Here is a 16,093-nt window from a genome sequence, read left to right as displayed (position 1 = left end):
TTTAGTGTAACCTTTTCGGTTTGTTATGAATCTGGACCAGAAGTCCTTTTTCCCCCAATTTCAAATCTGGGCACCTACCTAGAAATCCACATTATGCCTGTGGAACCCTGGGAGTGGAACCTAATGAGTCCCAGAACAAAACGTTGAATCTGAGCAAGCTGTAGCTTCAACAATTACTTAAACACCTCATGCAGATAAATATATAAAAAAAATATATATATACACACACACACAGAGGTGGAAATAAAAAGACTAGGTTGAGTCTTTAATCTCCCCCCCAAATGTAATATTAAATGTTCATTGTCAGGCTGAAGTAATTCCCTTCTTCACCAGAACTGTGATCCAGGCTACCATGAGCAAGGCCAGAACTGGGTTGGGAACCAGTTTAAGAATAGTCTTGCATTGGAAGAAGTTTTTGTTGCAGGCCTGTGTATATGGTCAAAAATAAAAATGCTTTAAATTATAAACTGACTGCAGAACAGAAGTGCAGGAGGGGGGGGCGTAAATAAAAAAAGAAATAAATAAAGACACTTATAAACTGCACTTATTTTTATTTCAGGCACAAAAAAGGAACAAGTTCTGTTTCTTGAAGCATATTTAACTAAGCTCAGCAGGCCTTCCCCGTGTACACACCCAAACACACCCACCCACAAGGCCACAAGTGTAGTTTCTTCTCAATAAAGTGCTCAACAAGGTCAAGGAACATCGGTGAGGTTCATTCTTTGGAGGTGGGGGGGGGGGGAAGAAGAGGGGAGAAAAAAAAAAAAAAAAAAAAAAAAAAAAAAAAAGGCACATAAATCCAAACTTTGCAAAGTGCAGCCAGATATGCAGCAGTTCCTCCTCTGGTTCATCTTCAGCCATATTTGGTTATTGTCCAGGTAAACCATGTAAGACGACGCACCAGGTCATCAGCAGAGTGAAGACACGGCCCGACAGGATCAGCAGTGAATTGAGAGGAACAAGATCAGAAACAGAGGGGGACAGAACATTCCAAGCCCTCAAGGCCATCCAGAAGACAGCGTGAGTGCTACCAGAGCTCAGTCCTGATACAGGAGGAAGCCCGAGAAGGTGCTGTACTTCCAGCTGCTCCCGTAAATGGCGCCTCGGTGCAGCCGCAGCCAGACCTGGTCGCCCTGGTACAGCTGCAGGACTGCGTGGTTGCTGGCGGTCTCGTGGTCGGGCGCGCTGTCGTTGGCGTACGCGGACACCATGACCTCCTCGTTGCGCATCAGGTTGATGTAGAGCGGCACGTTCACCGCCAGCTTCAGGACGTGGAAGATGAAGACGTACGTGCCCGCTGCCGGGCAGGTGAAACGACCCGAGGGCACGTCGAACATCTCCCCCAGGTTGCTGTGGAGAAGGTCGAACGCGATCGGCTGGTCCAGCGACCCCGGGGCGAAGTTGGCGGTGCGCGCTGCGGAGAAGGCCACTCGCATTTGCTGCGATACGGGATAGACGTGCACGGGCATGAGGGTGTGGGGTCCCCGCGGGGTGACCGGGACGTCGAAGGGCAGGGAGTCGCCGTGCCCAGAGTCCCCGGGGTCCACCAGGTGCGTCCCTTCCAGATCAAGGCTGCTCACATGAGAAGAGTCGCTCCAGCCAGCTGGGAGAAAGGAGGAGTCGTCAGTAACCGCTCCCACCATGCCAATCTTAAAATGAAGGGTGACCGGTCTTTACCACTGGAGTTCATCCTGGTCATATCGCCAGCACCGCCGCCCCGCTTGTACGCCGCCTGGAAGCCAGTTTCGTTCTAGAGGGGACAGGAGACCCGTTTAGCGCCATAATGGGACACTTCATCCATGCGGTGAAGGTCACACGTACCCGTCCACCGTAGAGAACAGAGCCAGAGGGTTCCCTCAGGGTGTGAGTCTGGGGTGTACAGCTTCCACTTGGAGATCTGAGAGTTGACCGGTATGCCTCAAACCCCCCTGACATGAGAGAGAAGAAAGAGGAAGCTTAATAAAATCACACACACACACACACACACACACACACACACACATATATATATATAAATAGTAGAAAATTTGTGCATGCAATGATCAAAATTATCAAATATATAAACTGAATTTCATTCCATTTGTATAGAGCCTGTTATGAATCATGAATGTTGTGAATGATTATTCATAGTACCATTATCCTGCTCTTAATTCTTTAAAATGATTAGGCCCTTTCTACTGCATTACAACCACAACATAGATAGATAAAAAGGTTTTAAATCCTGAAGCTGCATGCAAAGTGAATGTCCCTCATCCACACCCCTCCCGACTGGTACCTCGGTGGCCACCCGGTGAGCGGAGGGAGTGTGCCAGGCCCCTGCCAGCGCGTGCCATACCTCTCACGGTGCCCCGGGCATGATAGAGGTGACCAGAGCGGGACAGCGGGTACTGAGGGCCGCCGCCCCCGACCACGCACTCCGGCTGGAACGCCGCAGGGTCTGCAAAACGGCCCACAGACCACATGTACAGGCTTCCTACAGACGATTCGACTTCAGGGATTCGTTCAAAAAGTCATAAAACATCTCGTCCTCAGACCCCCCCCCACCTTCATTTAATTAAAACAGCCAAGACCGATTTTCAAACGGAATCGGAAGGCAGGCGAGGGGATGACCAGTGACTGACCGTACCGAGCTGCAGGGGCTCGTCCTCGGGGGGGTTGAGCTCGGGGGGGGTCTGGGTGCTGGCCGTGCAGAACCGCAGTCGGGCAGGGGCATGGTGGAGGTCCGATTTCGCGTTGGGGTCACCGCTTGGTGGGAGAGACGCTCGGACTTTAAACACCTGCCGCGAAAGGAGCAAACGTTAAGGCCATTACACCAAACAGCATAACAGGTAGCGTTGGAGTTTGTGGTTTTTATCTGCGTTGTGCTAATGGGTTTGAGGAACCGTACGGAGTTGGTCTGCAGCGGGGTCGAGGACGCCAGGCTGATGGAACGTCTGCTAGGTGGGGTGGAAAAGGCCTGAGAAGCTACAGGAGTAGAGGAAACACCCCCATTACAGGGAGATGGGGTCTCCATCTGTAGAATTAATTAAGACTTCTAAACTACTGAAGATAAAACCCCCCAAAAAATATAAGTAGAAATAGGTGGGACCTGAGGAATGAGGTTCTCGTCCAGATTAATGGAGACGCTAGACTCCCTGTGGAACAATGGAGGAGAGCAGAAGCCCCTCCCATCAGAAATCTGCAGCTTTTCCTGGGGAAGGACAGGGGGTGTAATACATAACGCACCACTCGATGAAGAACAGACAAAAAAAAAAAAGTGCAGTCATGATCAAGTCTATCACTTTTTTTTGGATCTGGCCAGGTGTTTGCCTAAAACCAGAACTTCCAGAAGCTTCATTGAAATCTGGTAATGCGTGACCAACGAACATCTGAACCAGGTCATGTTCCTAGAGTCAGACTCTGTGAACAGCTCAGCAGAGCTTTATTTTTCAAGATCATTACTTGTGATGACTCCTCGGGCGCAAGGTCCAGGTCACACCCGCCCAGGGAGCGGTGGCCGTTGGTCAGAGCACCTTTCCCTTCCATGGGCAGAAGTCTCACAGGCAGCGGTGTGGTCTGCAAGAGAAGGAGATTCAAGAGTTGAGCAAGAGCCTTTTAAATAAAAGCTTCAGAAGAACGACGTTGATGAAGCAGCGCTCACGTGTAGAACTTTGGTTGACTTCACATAATCTTTCTTTTGTTCCTCTTGAGCTGAAGGGAAAACCAGATTAAAACCTTCCGTGGGTTTTTCCCCCCATGCAGAGCACACAAAATATGAGAAGAACCGCAGTAAAATCACCAAAGGAAGGTGAGGACTCCAGCGAAAGGCGGCTCATCTTCGGAAGACCACTGGACGAGGCCTCAGCTTCCAACAAAGAGTCCTGCAACGTGCACAATCAGCATCTTCGTGCTTATAATATATACGCAACAACTATTCACCACGATTCGCTGGCCACACCTGCATGAAGCTGAACGATCCAGCGATTTGGTCAATCAGGTCCTCCAGCTTCTGTTTGCGGAGGACTGGGTCTTTGGGCAGAGAGGTGGGAGATCTGAAGACCTCAACTGTGGCCTCTGGTCGAGGAGTCTCATTTAAAAAAAACAAAAAAAAAAAAAAAAACACTGAACTTAAAACGGGCCCAAAATGTACCACGCCGGCTCCACTGAAACTGGCCTGGTGAAGTTCACTTACCAGTTTAGGGTCCGGAACGGACTTCAATTTCTTCTGTCTTTTCTGGAAAAAAAAAAAATAGACGTCCGAGATGCAGCATGATTCAGTTAAAGCAAAAATTGCCTTTCTAAAAACGACCAAGTTTGGCTCAAGGTGACTTTCCCTCAAGGTATTGTGGAAAACCCTCGTTCACAAGCACAGACTCCAAACAGAATTCCAGGACTGAGACCAACGGAAATAAAGGCAAGGACGTTCAGAAGTGAGGCAAAGTGATCGATTGCATATCAGTCGTGGGTTCATCCCACCCAGCTCGACTTAAAAGCGTATAATAGCTTGGAGCGTACCGGTTTGGGATCGCCAGGAGGCTTTTTCACAGGAAGGGTAACCTTGGCGATGAACCCAGCTGCCCCCTTCTCTGGTTTCTGCAACTCTACTTTTGGCGACGCTGGCCCATCGATGGACTCCGCGTCCCACGAGTCGGGAGGCTCCTGCTCCTTCAGCGCCAGGAATTCTGCTTTCCAGTTCTCATCCTGACCCCGTCTGGCTACAGGCTTCTCAGGAACGTAACGTCTGTTAAGAAACTATAATTCAGGAACGATTAAGTCCCGCCTCCTCCGGCACGCGGTTTAAAAACCCACTTCAGAACATGCCGATACCTCTCTTGTAGGCAGCAAATTTGAACTCTGCTTGGTCAGACCTGCAAAGGGTTGTAACCAACACAGAACCGTGGTGTAAATATTCCAGAAACATTCTACCCGAACCCTCCATTCGAAGACCAATCCAATAGATTTCACTCTAAAGCAAATGAGCATTAATACTTTGCTGAATAATCCTCTAGAAATGTACCACGAAAGGTCCAGATGCTTCAGCTTCTCCAAAAGAAGGTTACATACACTTTCAAGGCAGATTTCTGGTCATTCGGCCCCTTTTTGGGAGGGGAAGAGGTTGGAGCTGAAAACTTTACAGCAACACCACGCCCTCACCTGCCAGCCCGGCTGGCCTTGCCAGGCTCTTTGGCCCCGCTGGCACCGGAGGCTCGGCCTTGGCCAGGCTGGGGCTTGCCGGAGCCGGTACATTGTCAAAATACCCACAATCCATCATTTTGGCCAGCTGCTCCTTCATGTGCTTGTCTGGGAACAAAACAGACCCAACTATTTAACACCGTAAACCTGGGGTAAAACCTCATTGAAAAAGTAATTCTAATAGTTAATATAATTTTTAATATTTAACCTAATATATTTTATAACCCAGAATGAGTATTGATCAAAAAAAAAAAAAAAAAAAAAAAAAAATTCAGAGAACTTCAGATGTCTTGTTTCTATGCTTTATTTTAACATTCACTTATGTATTATTGGACTGTCTCATTGAAAAATCGTATCTAGTCATAGTTCTCTGTGTTGCCTGTATTGAGACAGATGGATGAGTAGCAAGAAACCGGAACATTAGATCAAAGAGAGCGGGTCTTACACGTGGACCCGACCACCGGTTTGTCCTTCCCGTCCAGCAGGTCCCAGTACGCCACCGCAGCCTGCTCCATCTGTTCTTCTAAACTAAGAGGGAAAAACATTTAAGATCAAGTCACATAAAAGGTCCCCAGATTTATTATTTGCTTTTATTTCGGTCTTGTTGGTCCCCTAATTCTAAAGTGGTGCAGAATTACAGCCACTTTGATCCAGTCCCACAATGAGATTTCCCAGGACGCGCCGTCTCACCGTCTGTAGCTTTAAATGCTAATGAGGAGGAGAGAGGCGGGGTGAGGAGGAAAGCGGCCTATAGGAGTTGAAATTATGTAATCAACACCATCCGCAATGTTTGGCGCAGACAGGAAGTCGTGTCAACGTTTTTCCAGGGAAAAAAAAACATTAACATCAAATGTTAACCATCACCCTGAGTGAGCAGTGGGCGGCCATGACAGGCGCCCGGGGAGCAGTGTGTGGGGACGGTGCTTTGCTCAGTGGCACCTTGGCGGGTCGGGATTCAAACCGGCAACCTTTTGATTACGGGGCCGCTTCCTTAACCGCTAGGCCACCGCTGTCCCGACGTGGGAAATTCCAGATCAGACCATCTGAGCTGCTGCTCTCTGGTCGTTCTGCTCCATTGATCAAACCACTCTTTACCACTATCACCATTTCTAGCCACTGCAGGACCATAGACAGGCTCGGGGAACTCGTAATAATGTTAAATCATCTCACAAAGTCACATTTTCATGATGGGGGGGGGGGGGGGGGGGGGGGGGGACCACGCCCACCTCAGACCATGGTCTCGCTGACAGCCCAGGAGGACGGCGAGGTCCGCCAGCCTCTCCAGCTCACGGGCGCTGAGGAGCAGGGCTCGGTTCAGGCCGCTCAGGAAGTCCTTCCTGACGTGCTCCAGCCGGAGGGTCTGCAGGACGTACTGCACCTGCAGCACCGTGTGCAGCCGCTTGCGCTCCGCCTCCATCTGGGCGACCTGCTCGCGCCGCTGCACCTTCTTCTGGGCCTTCAGCAGCTGCAGCCACACAGCAGGGGAAAAATTATTATTTCATTTAAAATCATGACCGAGACTTAAAGAATTCATCAAGCTGGTATTAACACCGGACACTTTAATACAGACATCTTGCGTTAAGACGTCTAGAGTTTTGTGCAGCTCTTTAGCGAACGCCAAGTTGTGCAGAACCTCCTCATACTTGGCCACCGCCTCCTAAAAACACAGAAAGGAGAAGATGGCCTGAAAGTGCCAGAAGCTGAGCACGAAGCCCAATTCCTAGCCTCCTCACCATCTGGTCTTTGTTCAGGGCGTCTCCGTTTCTTAAGCGCCTCGTGTAGTCCTCCAGCTTGAGCTGTGAAGACAAGACGTGATTGGAGCAGCAGCAGACACACCACCAAAAAGCCACAGGCGCGGGGGGGAGGCGGCCCACCTTCTTCTTCTCGATGTTGCGGATCTTGTGCTTCAGGCAGATGAGGCCGTTGCTGATGTAGGTCTCGTACCCGGGGTAGGCTGGGGCGGAGGCCGACAGGGCCAGCTGCAGCGGACTGAGAGACCGCGGGGACGAGTCCGGCCCCGGGCTCCCCGGCTCCTGCCTCGCCTCCTCCAAGTGGTCAGGGGGCGGAGACGCATCCAGGCCAGGGGGTCGAGTCAACTGAACCATGCTGGCAGCTTAGGGGAGAACTGGAAATGGAAAGAGAAAAAAAGGAGGAAAGGATGAACTCATCTGAGCGACAGAGGAGAAGAGGCGCAGGATCCGGAGCTGAAGCCGCTCTGGAGACTCGCCAAGCCGGTGACTCTGCATTTACTGGCCGGCGGGCAGCTGGGAGCCCCGGACCCCCGCCAGACGCGCCCCGGACCCCCACCAGACGCGCCCCGGACCCCCGCCAGACGCGCCCCGGACCCCCGCCAGACGCGCCCCGGACCCCCGCCAGACGCGCCCCGGACCCCCGCCAGACGCGCCCCGGACCCCCGCCAGACGCGCCACATCTTTACGCATCAAGAAGAGAGCATCTCAGAATAAAGCCGGACCGGCGCGGAAACAGCCCCCACTGACCCGCTACTGACCCGGTTCGGCGCGTTGCGTGCAGGTCCTAAATGGAGGCCCGTGGGAGCGCGCCGCCGGCCTTTTATACGCGCTGCGCCGCGCGGCGTGGGGACTCTCATTATGACGTCACGCAGCCGGCGAGGCGCGCGCCCTCTGACGCGCCGTGATTTGACGATCCGGAGGCCGAGGGCAGAAATGTGCGCGGCGCCCCCTAGGGCTCACATCGAGAAAATCCAGCACACGCAGTCGTGGCCAAACGTTTCGAGGAGGACACAAATTCTGGATTCCACGAAGTTCGCGGCTTCCGTGTTTATTGTGGCGATCTGCATATAATCCAGAATGTTATGAAGAGAGATCAGGTGAATTGCAAAGTCCCTCTCCCAAAAACCAAATTTCCACTGCATTTCAGCCCTGCCACGAAAGGACCTGCTGAGAGATCTTCTTGGTGCAGTGGTGGCCTAGTGGATAAGGAAGCGGACCCATAATCAGAAGGTTTCCGCTTCAAATCCCAGGCCGCCAAGGTGCCACTGAGCAAAGCACCTTGATGGTTAAAAGCACCGTGTGCTGTGCTGCAGTGTTTCACAAGTGAGAGTTTTGAAGTTTTGAGGAGAACAAGGCTTGAAATCATTGTTCTTCCACTGATAACCATGGTTACTTGCAGGGAAACATGTTCAGTTATCATTGTGTTGCATAAAAAGTTCTTCACAGGCGAGGATGTTGCTGCTAATAAGATTGCACCCAAATCAACCATTTATCATCAAAAACGTCAAGGAGAGAAGTTCAAGGGTTGTGAAGAAGGCGTCAGGGCGACCAAGAATGTCCAGCAAGCGCCAGGACCGTCTCCTGAAGATGATCCAGCTACGGGATCGAGGTGCCACCAGTACAGAGCTCGCTCAGGAATGGCAGCAGGCAGGTGTGAGGGCATCTGCACGCACAGTGAGGAGAAGACTTCTGGAGGACGGCCTGGTGTCAAGAAGGACAACAAAGACGGCACTTCTCTCCAAGAAAAATATTAAGTGAAGGTGAAGTGATACAGATGACACGTGTCCTCTGTATTTAACTATCATCTCAGTGGCACCTCAGTGGCACCTTGGCGGATCGGGAACAAATCACTGAAATTTTGGGTCCATGGACAGGAAACTCCCCGGACATTTTAATCAAACAAAAACCCACAAATCACTCCAAGCTCTGATTATGAAGGAATGGTGGATTAATGATGATTGACAGCATGAATGGGTTGAAGATGATTGACAGCATGTCAGGGCGAATTACAGTGGTCTTGAAAAAATGGGGCCAACGCTGCAGATATTGACTCTTTGCATACATTTGCTGTAATAAAAGCCTTTGGAACGTATAAAATGCTTGTAATTATGCCTCAGTACACCGCAGAAACGACTGACAAAAACAATCTAACAGGACTGAAGCAGCAAACTTTGTGAAAACCAGTATTTGTGCGATTTTCAGAACTTATGGCCATGACTGTTCACCACTTTCCCTGTAAGAAGCTTGCACATGTACGGAGCCAGAATAGTGCCATGCTTGTATGCGTCCCTTTCAATCTGCACCGGGAAAAAGGAGTTTGCTTCCACTGAAAACAATTTGTATCTGCAAAAATTAACATATCAAAAAAAAAAAAATGAACAGATCATATGAGTCAAGTGATCTGTATTTGTACGCAACCTCTCTCAGGTACGAAACCCGTAGTGCAAATCTTGTAACTGCGTTCAGGAATCCAAGCGCAGTGGCAAATGCCAACCTGCCAGTGCAAACTTGCACATACAAATCATTTTTGCACGAACTTGCCTAATGCTATGAGAAAAAGATTTGCTAGTAAATCCAGAATAATATCTTTAAGAATAATATCAAACCAGGTACATTTAAATAGACATCTTTACATGATGTTAATTCATCTCTTTTTGTAAGCAGGATATCCTGCTTATGTATGTGTATGTGCCCTGGCCAAAAGCCTCATGGAATTGTTATGATATGTTTGTTAATATATGTAATTTAATATATGTATTTTGTTGTTTCAGCAGTAATTGAACCATTCATGCTGCATGGTGCTGGGGTCCCATGAATAAAAGGCAAAATGTCACAGCTACAAAGTTCACAAACTACATTTATTGAAGAACATGTAAAAAGTACGACGTGTAAAAAAATACAAAAACGTAGCTGGTATATTTCTAATCATGTAAAAGTGCATAGCTACACATGCCTACATTGCTAATTCTGACTATTCTACAAAAACCAGCAGATGAGCAGTTTTACACAAGCCTCATTTTACAGCAGGACCCCCCGCCCTAAAAAAGAAAAAAAAGCCCTGCAGTGGGGGGTTCAGAAACAAACTAAAATAATATTAAATCCACAGGAGAAGCATTGCAAATAAATATAATAAAATAAATAACAAAAAAAACAAAAAAAAAAACCTCCATCATTAGGATTCGCACCAGCCCAAGTGAGAATATGTACAAGTCCGTGGCTGAGGAGCATGCTGGGGAATGAAGAACGTGCCACACTTAGTGTCCCATGTGATTTAACAGACCCACGGTTTTAGCTGCCAGAACCCCCTGCAAACTGCGGGGCGTTAACCGTCAGTATAAATTACGGAAATGCAGGAAGAGCACATTAATAATCATAATAATAATAATAACAACAACACAAGAGAACCTGCTGTATGTAGAGCACAAAGAGACAGAACACAAAGCATGGATGTGACGTGTGTGTGTGTGTGTGTGTGTGTGTGTGCACACAAGTGCATAAAAAAAAAAGAAGAAATAAATACACCACCCCCACCCCCCCCTTCAAAAAAACAAAAAAAAAAAAAAAAAAAAAAAAAAAAGAATTAATCCTGATTTGCAGTGTTTTCAGTGATATCTACAATGCTGGTCTGAACATGATTTTAACCTGACGACCTGATCATTCAAAATGTGTTGTTTTTATTTACTTTACTGAATTAAAGTTATCTACAAAAATATATATATGAAGGCTGTAGTAAACCGTGCCCAAAATAGGAATTATAGAATCAAGGAAAAGGTCCGGAGGTCTTTGCGACGTTCATGCATCGTTCAGCGCATGCAAGATTACGGGGACGGGTGGGAGGGGGAGGTGCCTACTGTCCATGCATTTTACAGGGGTCCCGCAGAGACATGGGGGTCACCACGCCACAGGAAGGTCACCCTGCTCCACATACCCTAATTTGGACCTGAATTCAGAGTTATTTCGGTTTTCAGCAGAACCGTATTCAGAAACGTGGTTAAGGGCACTTTTAGCAAACAGCCTGGAGATTTTCACGTGGAGTCATTTCGGCCCCGGACGCCGATTCGGTGCGGTTGAAGGCTGGATGAACATCTGCATGCTGGTGCCCTCAGCCTCCGTCGGTGTGTTACTGTACACGTGTGAATTATTGCGCATCTTGGAAATATACAGAAAAAGGCAAAGCGCGGGTTCAAGGCTGTAGTCTAGGCTATGGCTCGATCCTGGAAGGTGGAAGGTAGAGTTCTGGAACGTTTCTCCCGACCGCTTTGTGTAGATCCAGCATTTTCTGTGAAGAAGAAGAAAACGTGGTCAGGCTGTAACCAGGGCGGGGCGTAGATTATATATATAACAAATTATCTCTCTCACACACACACACACACACACACACACACACACACACACACACACACACACACACACAGTTCTAGCATCTGAGCTGAAACGCTTCCTTAGAGTTCCTCACCACCCTTCTTCCTCCTCCTCATCGTCGTCGTCTTCCTCCTCTTCTTCTTCTTCTTTCACCAAAGAACAGGAGGGAGGGGTCTGCGGTGGGGGACTCGCGCGACCCTCCGGGTTGGGCGGAGCCTCTTCCTCCTCCTCTTCGTCGTCGTCTTCGTCCTCCTCCTCTTCCTCCTGTAGCTGCTGCTCCTGCTGCTTCTTCTGGCAGCAGGGCTTGTAGAGGTGGGGGTCGATCAGCACCTCCCCAAATCGACCCTTATAGACGATGCCGCAGCAAACCTTCTGCCTGGAGACGGGCAAACAGGACCAAGTATTAGCGGGTGGAGGAACGTTCAGAAGGTGGAGGGACAGCTAAAGGGCCTCACCTCTTCCAGTAGGTCAGATCCAGGAAGGAGAAGATGGGAGAGCGGGAGGAGCCCGGCGCCAGCTCCGAGTCCGAGCCGTCGTCCGACTGGTTGCTGTAGCTCGGCGACTGGGCGGGGCTTGTGCTGGAGGTGGTGCTGTGAGCATCGGAGTCTGAGGGAGAGACAGGAAGTCAGGGGTGCGTCCAACAACCAACACCAACTCTACATCTACAGACACAAGATGATCTTTTTCACCACATTCTCTAATTTCTAAATATTCTTTAGTTAATTAAGTGAAGTGATTGTCATTGTGATATACAGCAGCACAGCACACGGCACACAGTGAAATGTGTCCTCTGCATTTAACCATTACCCTTAGTGAGCAGTGTGTGGGGACGGTGACTGCTCAGTGGCACCTTGGCGGATCGGGATTCGAACCTTCTGATTACGGGGCCACTTCCTTAACCGCTAGGCCTCCACTACTCTATTATATATATATATATTCATAATATTCCTCTGCACATTAATGTCCATGGCAATTACATCAAAGTGATCTGTACTTTAATTCATTTTCTAGCCAATCGCAAAGCTGCAGGTAAGGTATCGACCAATCCCGGCCCTGAAGACGACGCCAGAGCCCAACGAGGCAGGCAGAACAATTCTTTTTTTTTTTTTTTTTTTAAATAAATGCGACGTAGTGAAACAGAACTCATGGGCCAGTTCGGACTACTCGCCACACGTTCACTGTACGGTCAATCAATCGACTAGTTTGTAGCTTCAATTGGAGAGAAGATCCAACAGAATTCAGCTCCACGGACGCCCACGATGGACCGCTATCTTCATTGTGGAATTAGAAGCGGTGTGGTTGTGCCGTGCCACCTTTACTCCTAGGTTCTTTTTTAAAGAAGAGCTTTATTCAGCCCCAGATGAGAAAGCATTTTGGCTTCATGGGTTTCTCTTTTGAGTCCGATTATAGTAAATCCTTCTTTCCAAAATTCCTTATCTTTTTCAGATATCCGCAGATCTGACATTATCATCAATTTCAGATAGCGATTTTCCAGAAGCACCAGGTCCAAGTACAGTGGATACGTTCCTTACTTCACATCCAACACGTATTTCTGCTATATATGACAAACTGGCGGGTACGAAAGCTTCTTCCTTGGATGGGATTAAAAATGTCTGGGAGTCATCATCTGAGGACACATGGTACCTAATCCTTGGAATCAGTTAATTCGACATCCTTCACCATCTTCTAACTTAAGGTTGTGCATGGGTCCCACGTGTCTAAATTATCTCGTATCTATACGAATGTCCATAAATGTGGCAGTCAGGAGGCTTCTGGTCATGTCCTGGCCTGGAAAGGTATTGGAGAGATTTATTCCAAACTTGTTCTCCTAGTCTTAATTGTCATATAGAACCTAACCAACTATTTGACTGTTTTGGCTCCTTTATAGGGGTCGCTTCGCTCTTGCACCCCCCCGGCTCGGCGTGGCGGAAGGCTGCAGCCTCGCCTGCCCATGCTCAACAGTGGCAGTAGTGGCCTAGCGGTTAAGGAAGCGGCCCCGTAATCAGAAGGTTGCTGGTTCGAATCCCGATCCGCCAAGGTGCCACTGAGGTGCCACAGAGCAAAGCACCATCCCCACACACTGCTCCCCGGGCGCCTGTCATGGCTGCCCACTGCTCACTCAGGGTGATGGGTTAAATGCAGAGGACAAATTTCACTGTGTGCACTGTGTGCTGTGCTGCTGTGTATCACATGTGACAAATCACTTCACTTTCACTTTCACTTTCAACGGTCAAGGGACTTAAGTGCTGCTTGGGTCCAGAGAAGGTTCGGAACTCAAGGGGGGCTGGCTTCATGGATTATGAGGGGTGGGTGTTGAGTAAGGGGAGGGGGACACTTTCTATTTAGTGATGCAAAGTGAAAGTGAAGTGATTGTCACTTGTGCACACAGTGAAATTTGTCCTCTGTTTTTAACAGCGGGGGAGCACTGCCCCACACTATGATCACTATGGAATCATATGTAATGCTTTTGCGCGTGAAGTAGCGTAGGACATTGACTGTAGGCATTGGTAATGGTGATCGAATCGTGAGTAAAGGGGATAATCGATTGATTGTGACCCCGCCACTCACTGTGCCGTTTCAGCTCCTTCTGCAGGCGGCTGATCTGGCTCGGCCGCGCTCTCCGGGAAAGACACTTCAGCTTCTTGGACCTCACGGTGGTCTTCAGGCTCGGCCCGCCGCGTGCGTCCACCACCTGTCCCGGTGGACACACCAGAGAACCTCGATAAGAACCCCGAGCGGCCCGGAGACCGCGGTGGGGGTGGACAGAGCGCCACTCACGTGATTCCAGTTCTTCTTGGATCCCACGGGCAGCTTCTTCCAGCGCTTCACCAGGAGGACGCAGGCGTTGCAGATCTCCCCGGAGCGCGTCTCGCACAGGCTGCAAGTGTTCGCGGAGGTTCGTTAAGAAGGGCGGCACGACGCACGGCGTAAAGCGCGGTGACCCCGCGACCCCGGACTCACCCGAAGCAGCTCTGGAAGTCGCGCTCGTAGCGCTTGCTGTCGGTGAAGCGGGAGCTGGAGGACTTAGCCCGGCAGATGCAGCAGCCGTCCAGACTGCGGTACATCTTCGGCTTGTGGAAGCCAAACATCTTCAGGAGAGACAACAAGTGGTCAAATCGTGGGCGCGTGCACACACACACACTCACACACACACACACACTTACACACAGTGACGAGTTCGCCGCACAATTATTACAGAGGATGTAAAATTATTTTTAGGAAGATTTGTTACAATGACATTTATTCGTTTTATTGTGCTGTGCTCAACTTAAAGACCTCTTTATTACTGTACGTGTGTGTTTTATGTACAGCAAATTTTAAAAAGATGAACAAATGTGTAGCTTTCATCGCTGCGGTGATGTTGGTATTTTCGTGCGTAACCATCTTCGCTTGCGTAAATAGTGCGTGTGTAGAGAGCGTGTGCGTGTGTGAGAGAGAGCGTGTGTAAAGAGTACGAGCGTGTGTGTGTGTGTGTGTGAGAGCGTGTGTAAAGAGTACCTGTGTGTGTGTGTGTGTGTGTGTGTGCTGTCCTGCACGGCTCGGTAATGGCGCGTGACGCTGCAGGGTGCAGAGGTCATCTGCGCCTAAACAAGCGCGCGCTCGTCTGTTTTATTTTATACGTTTTTATCCAACTTTCATCGTCGTACCGGTCGCCGCTTCGTGCAACCGCCATACCGACGTCGGCGGAGAGAGAGGGCGTGCGTGTCTGTGTGTGTAAGTGTGTGTGTGTGCACGACGCAGACGGGACACTAGTGGCGGAATCTGGTTTTTATATAACCGCTCCGATCACAGCGTCGCCGTTTCAAATCAAACTGCGGCCGTGTGCGCGAGATCAAGCGTCACTGTTGTATAATCCGGTGCGTCGTGACGTCACCGCCCAACATGGCGCCGCCGAGACGGAGGAGGGGCCGCGTGGCGACGCGAGGAAAGAAAAATAATAATAAAAAAAAAGAAAACTGCGGCGAAGCGACTTCATTAAAAAAAAATTATATTAAAAATATTTAAAAAATTGAAATTAAAACACGCAGAGTGGAAAATAACCAGACATGGTGCCGACTGAAGCAGTTTATAACCAGACACACACACACACCGCCCACTCGCGCCACCATCTTCTGCCCGCTGCAGCAGAAACACGCGGCGGGCGCCGCACGGAGACCCCAAAACCCGCCACACACACACACTTACACTAATACACACACTTAAACAAACACACACGGCGACCCCGCGGCGCCCTTTGTTTTCGGCGCGAGTCCGAACTGTAAACAAGCGACCCCGCGCGCCTCGTAAACTTCTAATAAACAAACACACAGAAAAATAAGATAAATTGATAAATGAACAGGACAGTTCGGCGGCGCTTTATTTCGTCGTCGTTTAATACTTTGGTGAAACTCGGGATTACAGGGGGGGGAAATGATGGTGGTGACGGGTCAGAACAACAACAACAACACACACACACACCTCCAAGTCAGGAGTAGGCGTGAGTCGACACACACGCACACACGCAAGTGGGCTCGGCCAACATGCCGCGCGGAAGAACACAAGTGCAACAAACGACCAACACTCAGATCAAAGCGCGTCGCCAAGTGCCGCAGCGCACGGGCCGTTGGAATTGCGTCGCGTTTCGGCGAAACTACGGTCGCGGGAAACGGAGCGAAAGAAAAACTCCGCCCTTACCTTCCTCTCGCGGCTAAACAACCCAACACGCGGTCCGTGAGGCGGCGGCGTACGCATACGCGTAGGCTACACACACTCTACACGCTCCGCCCGGGAGTAGTAAACGGCAGCGCGCATGCGCGGCCGGCCCGGCC

At 49.7% G+C, this 16,093-nt stretch overlaps 2 protein-coding genes across 4 annotated transcripts; both read right to left on the bottom strand.

The window, feature by feature from the left end:
• Positions 1–795: 795 nt before the first annotated feature.
• On the bottom strand, positions 796–7,837 carry caprin2 (caprin family member 2). 3 transcript variants are annotated; one of them, XM_028954579.1, is made up of 21 exons: positions 7,671–7,837; positions 7,047–7,297; positions 6,906–6,968; positions 6,743–6,829; positions 6,399–6,637; positions 5,618–5,700; positions 5,134–5,280; positions 4,807–4,847; positions 4,495–4,731; positions 4,172–4,213; positions 3,938–4,066; positions 3,779–3,860; positions 3,641–3,690; positions 3,442–3,555; positions 3,089–3,190; positions 2,888–3,013; positions 2,627–2,777; positions 2,276–2,437; positions 1,822–1,928; positions 1,678–1,750; positions 796–1,603 (listed from the first exon to the last, which is right to left on the bottom strand). In XM_028954579.1, exons 2-21 carry the CDS (start codon positions 7,275–7,277, stop codon positions 1,038–1,040), a joined length of 2,832 nt encoding a protein of 943 aa, XP_028810412.1. In that variant the 5' UTR covers positions 7,278–7,297; positions 7,671–7,837; the 3' UTR covers positions 796–1,037. The 3 variants fall into 3 exon arrangements, with proteins under 3 accessions (XP_028810412.1, XP_028810411.1, XP_028810413.1); XM_028954578.1 differs by having other exon boundaries at positions 7,682–7,837; XM_028954580.1 differs by lacking the exons at positions 2,888–3,013; positions 3,089–3,190 and having other exon boundaries at positions 7,682–7,837.
• Positions 7,838–10,514: 2,677 nt separating this feature from the next.
• Positions 10,515–16,092, bottom strand: sinhcaf (SIN3-HDAC complex associated factor). Its single transcript, XM_028955087.1, has 7 exons — positions 15,960–16,092; positions 14,247–14,374; positions 14,064–14,163; positions 13,854–13,977; positions 11,741–11,891; positions 11,380–11,661; positions 10,515–11,202 (listed from the first exon to the last, which is right to left on the bottom strand). Coding segments are annotated over exons 1-7 (843 nt in total). The 5' UTR covers positions 16,017–16,092; the 3' UTR covers positions 10,515–11,201.
• Position 16,093: the final 1 nt, after the last annotated feature.

The sequence above is a fragment of the Denticeps clupeoides genome, chromosome 15 (genome assembly GCF_900700375.1).
Source record: "Denticeps clupeoides chromosome 15, fDenClu1.1, whole genome shotgun sequence".
NCBI lineage: Eukaryota > Metazoa > Chordata > Actinopteri > Clupeiformes > Denticipitidae > Denticeps > Denticeps clupeoides.
This window is presented reverse-complemented; position numbering and strand designations above follow the sequence as displayed.

Excerpts from the sequence above, each read along its gene's own strand:
- caprin2 (XM_028954579.1), bottom strand. The coding sequence starts at position 7,277 with ATGGTTCAGTTGACTCGACCCCCTGGCCTGGATGCGTCTCCGCCCCCT. Across the intron at positions 6,969-7,046 it reads GCAACATCGAGAAGAAGAAG|CTCAAGCTGGAGGACTACAC; the intron begins GTGGGCCGCCTC and ends TTGTCTTCACAG. Across the intron at positions 2,778-2,887 it reads CCCCGCTGCAGACCAACTCC|GTGTTTAAAGTCCGAGCGTC; the intron begins GTACGGTTCCTC and ends CTTTCGCGGCAG.
- sinhcaf (XM_028955087.1), bottom strand. The coding sequence starts at position 16,016 with ATGCGTACGCCGCCGCCTCACGGACCGCGTGTTGGGTTGTTTAGCCGC. Across the intron at positions 11,892-13,853 it reads GAAGGAGCTGAAACGGCACA|ACTCCGATGCTCACAGCACC; the intron begins GTGAGTGGCGGG and ends TCTCTCCCTCAG. Across the intron at positions 11,662-11,740 it reads GATCTGACCTACTGGAAGAG|GCAGAAGGTTTGCTGCGGCA; the intron begins GTGAGGCCCTTT and ends GCCCGTCTCCAG.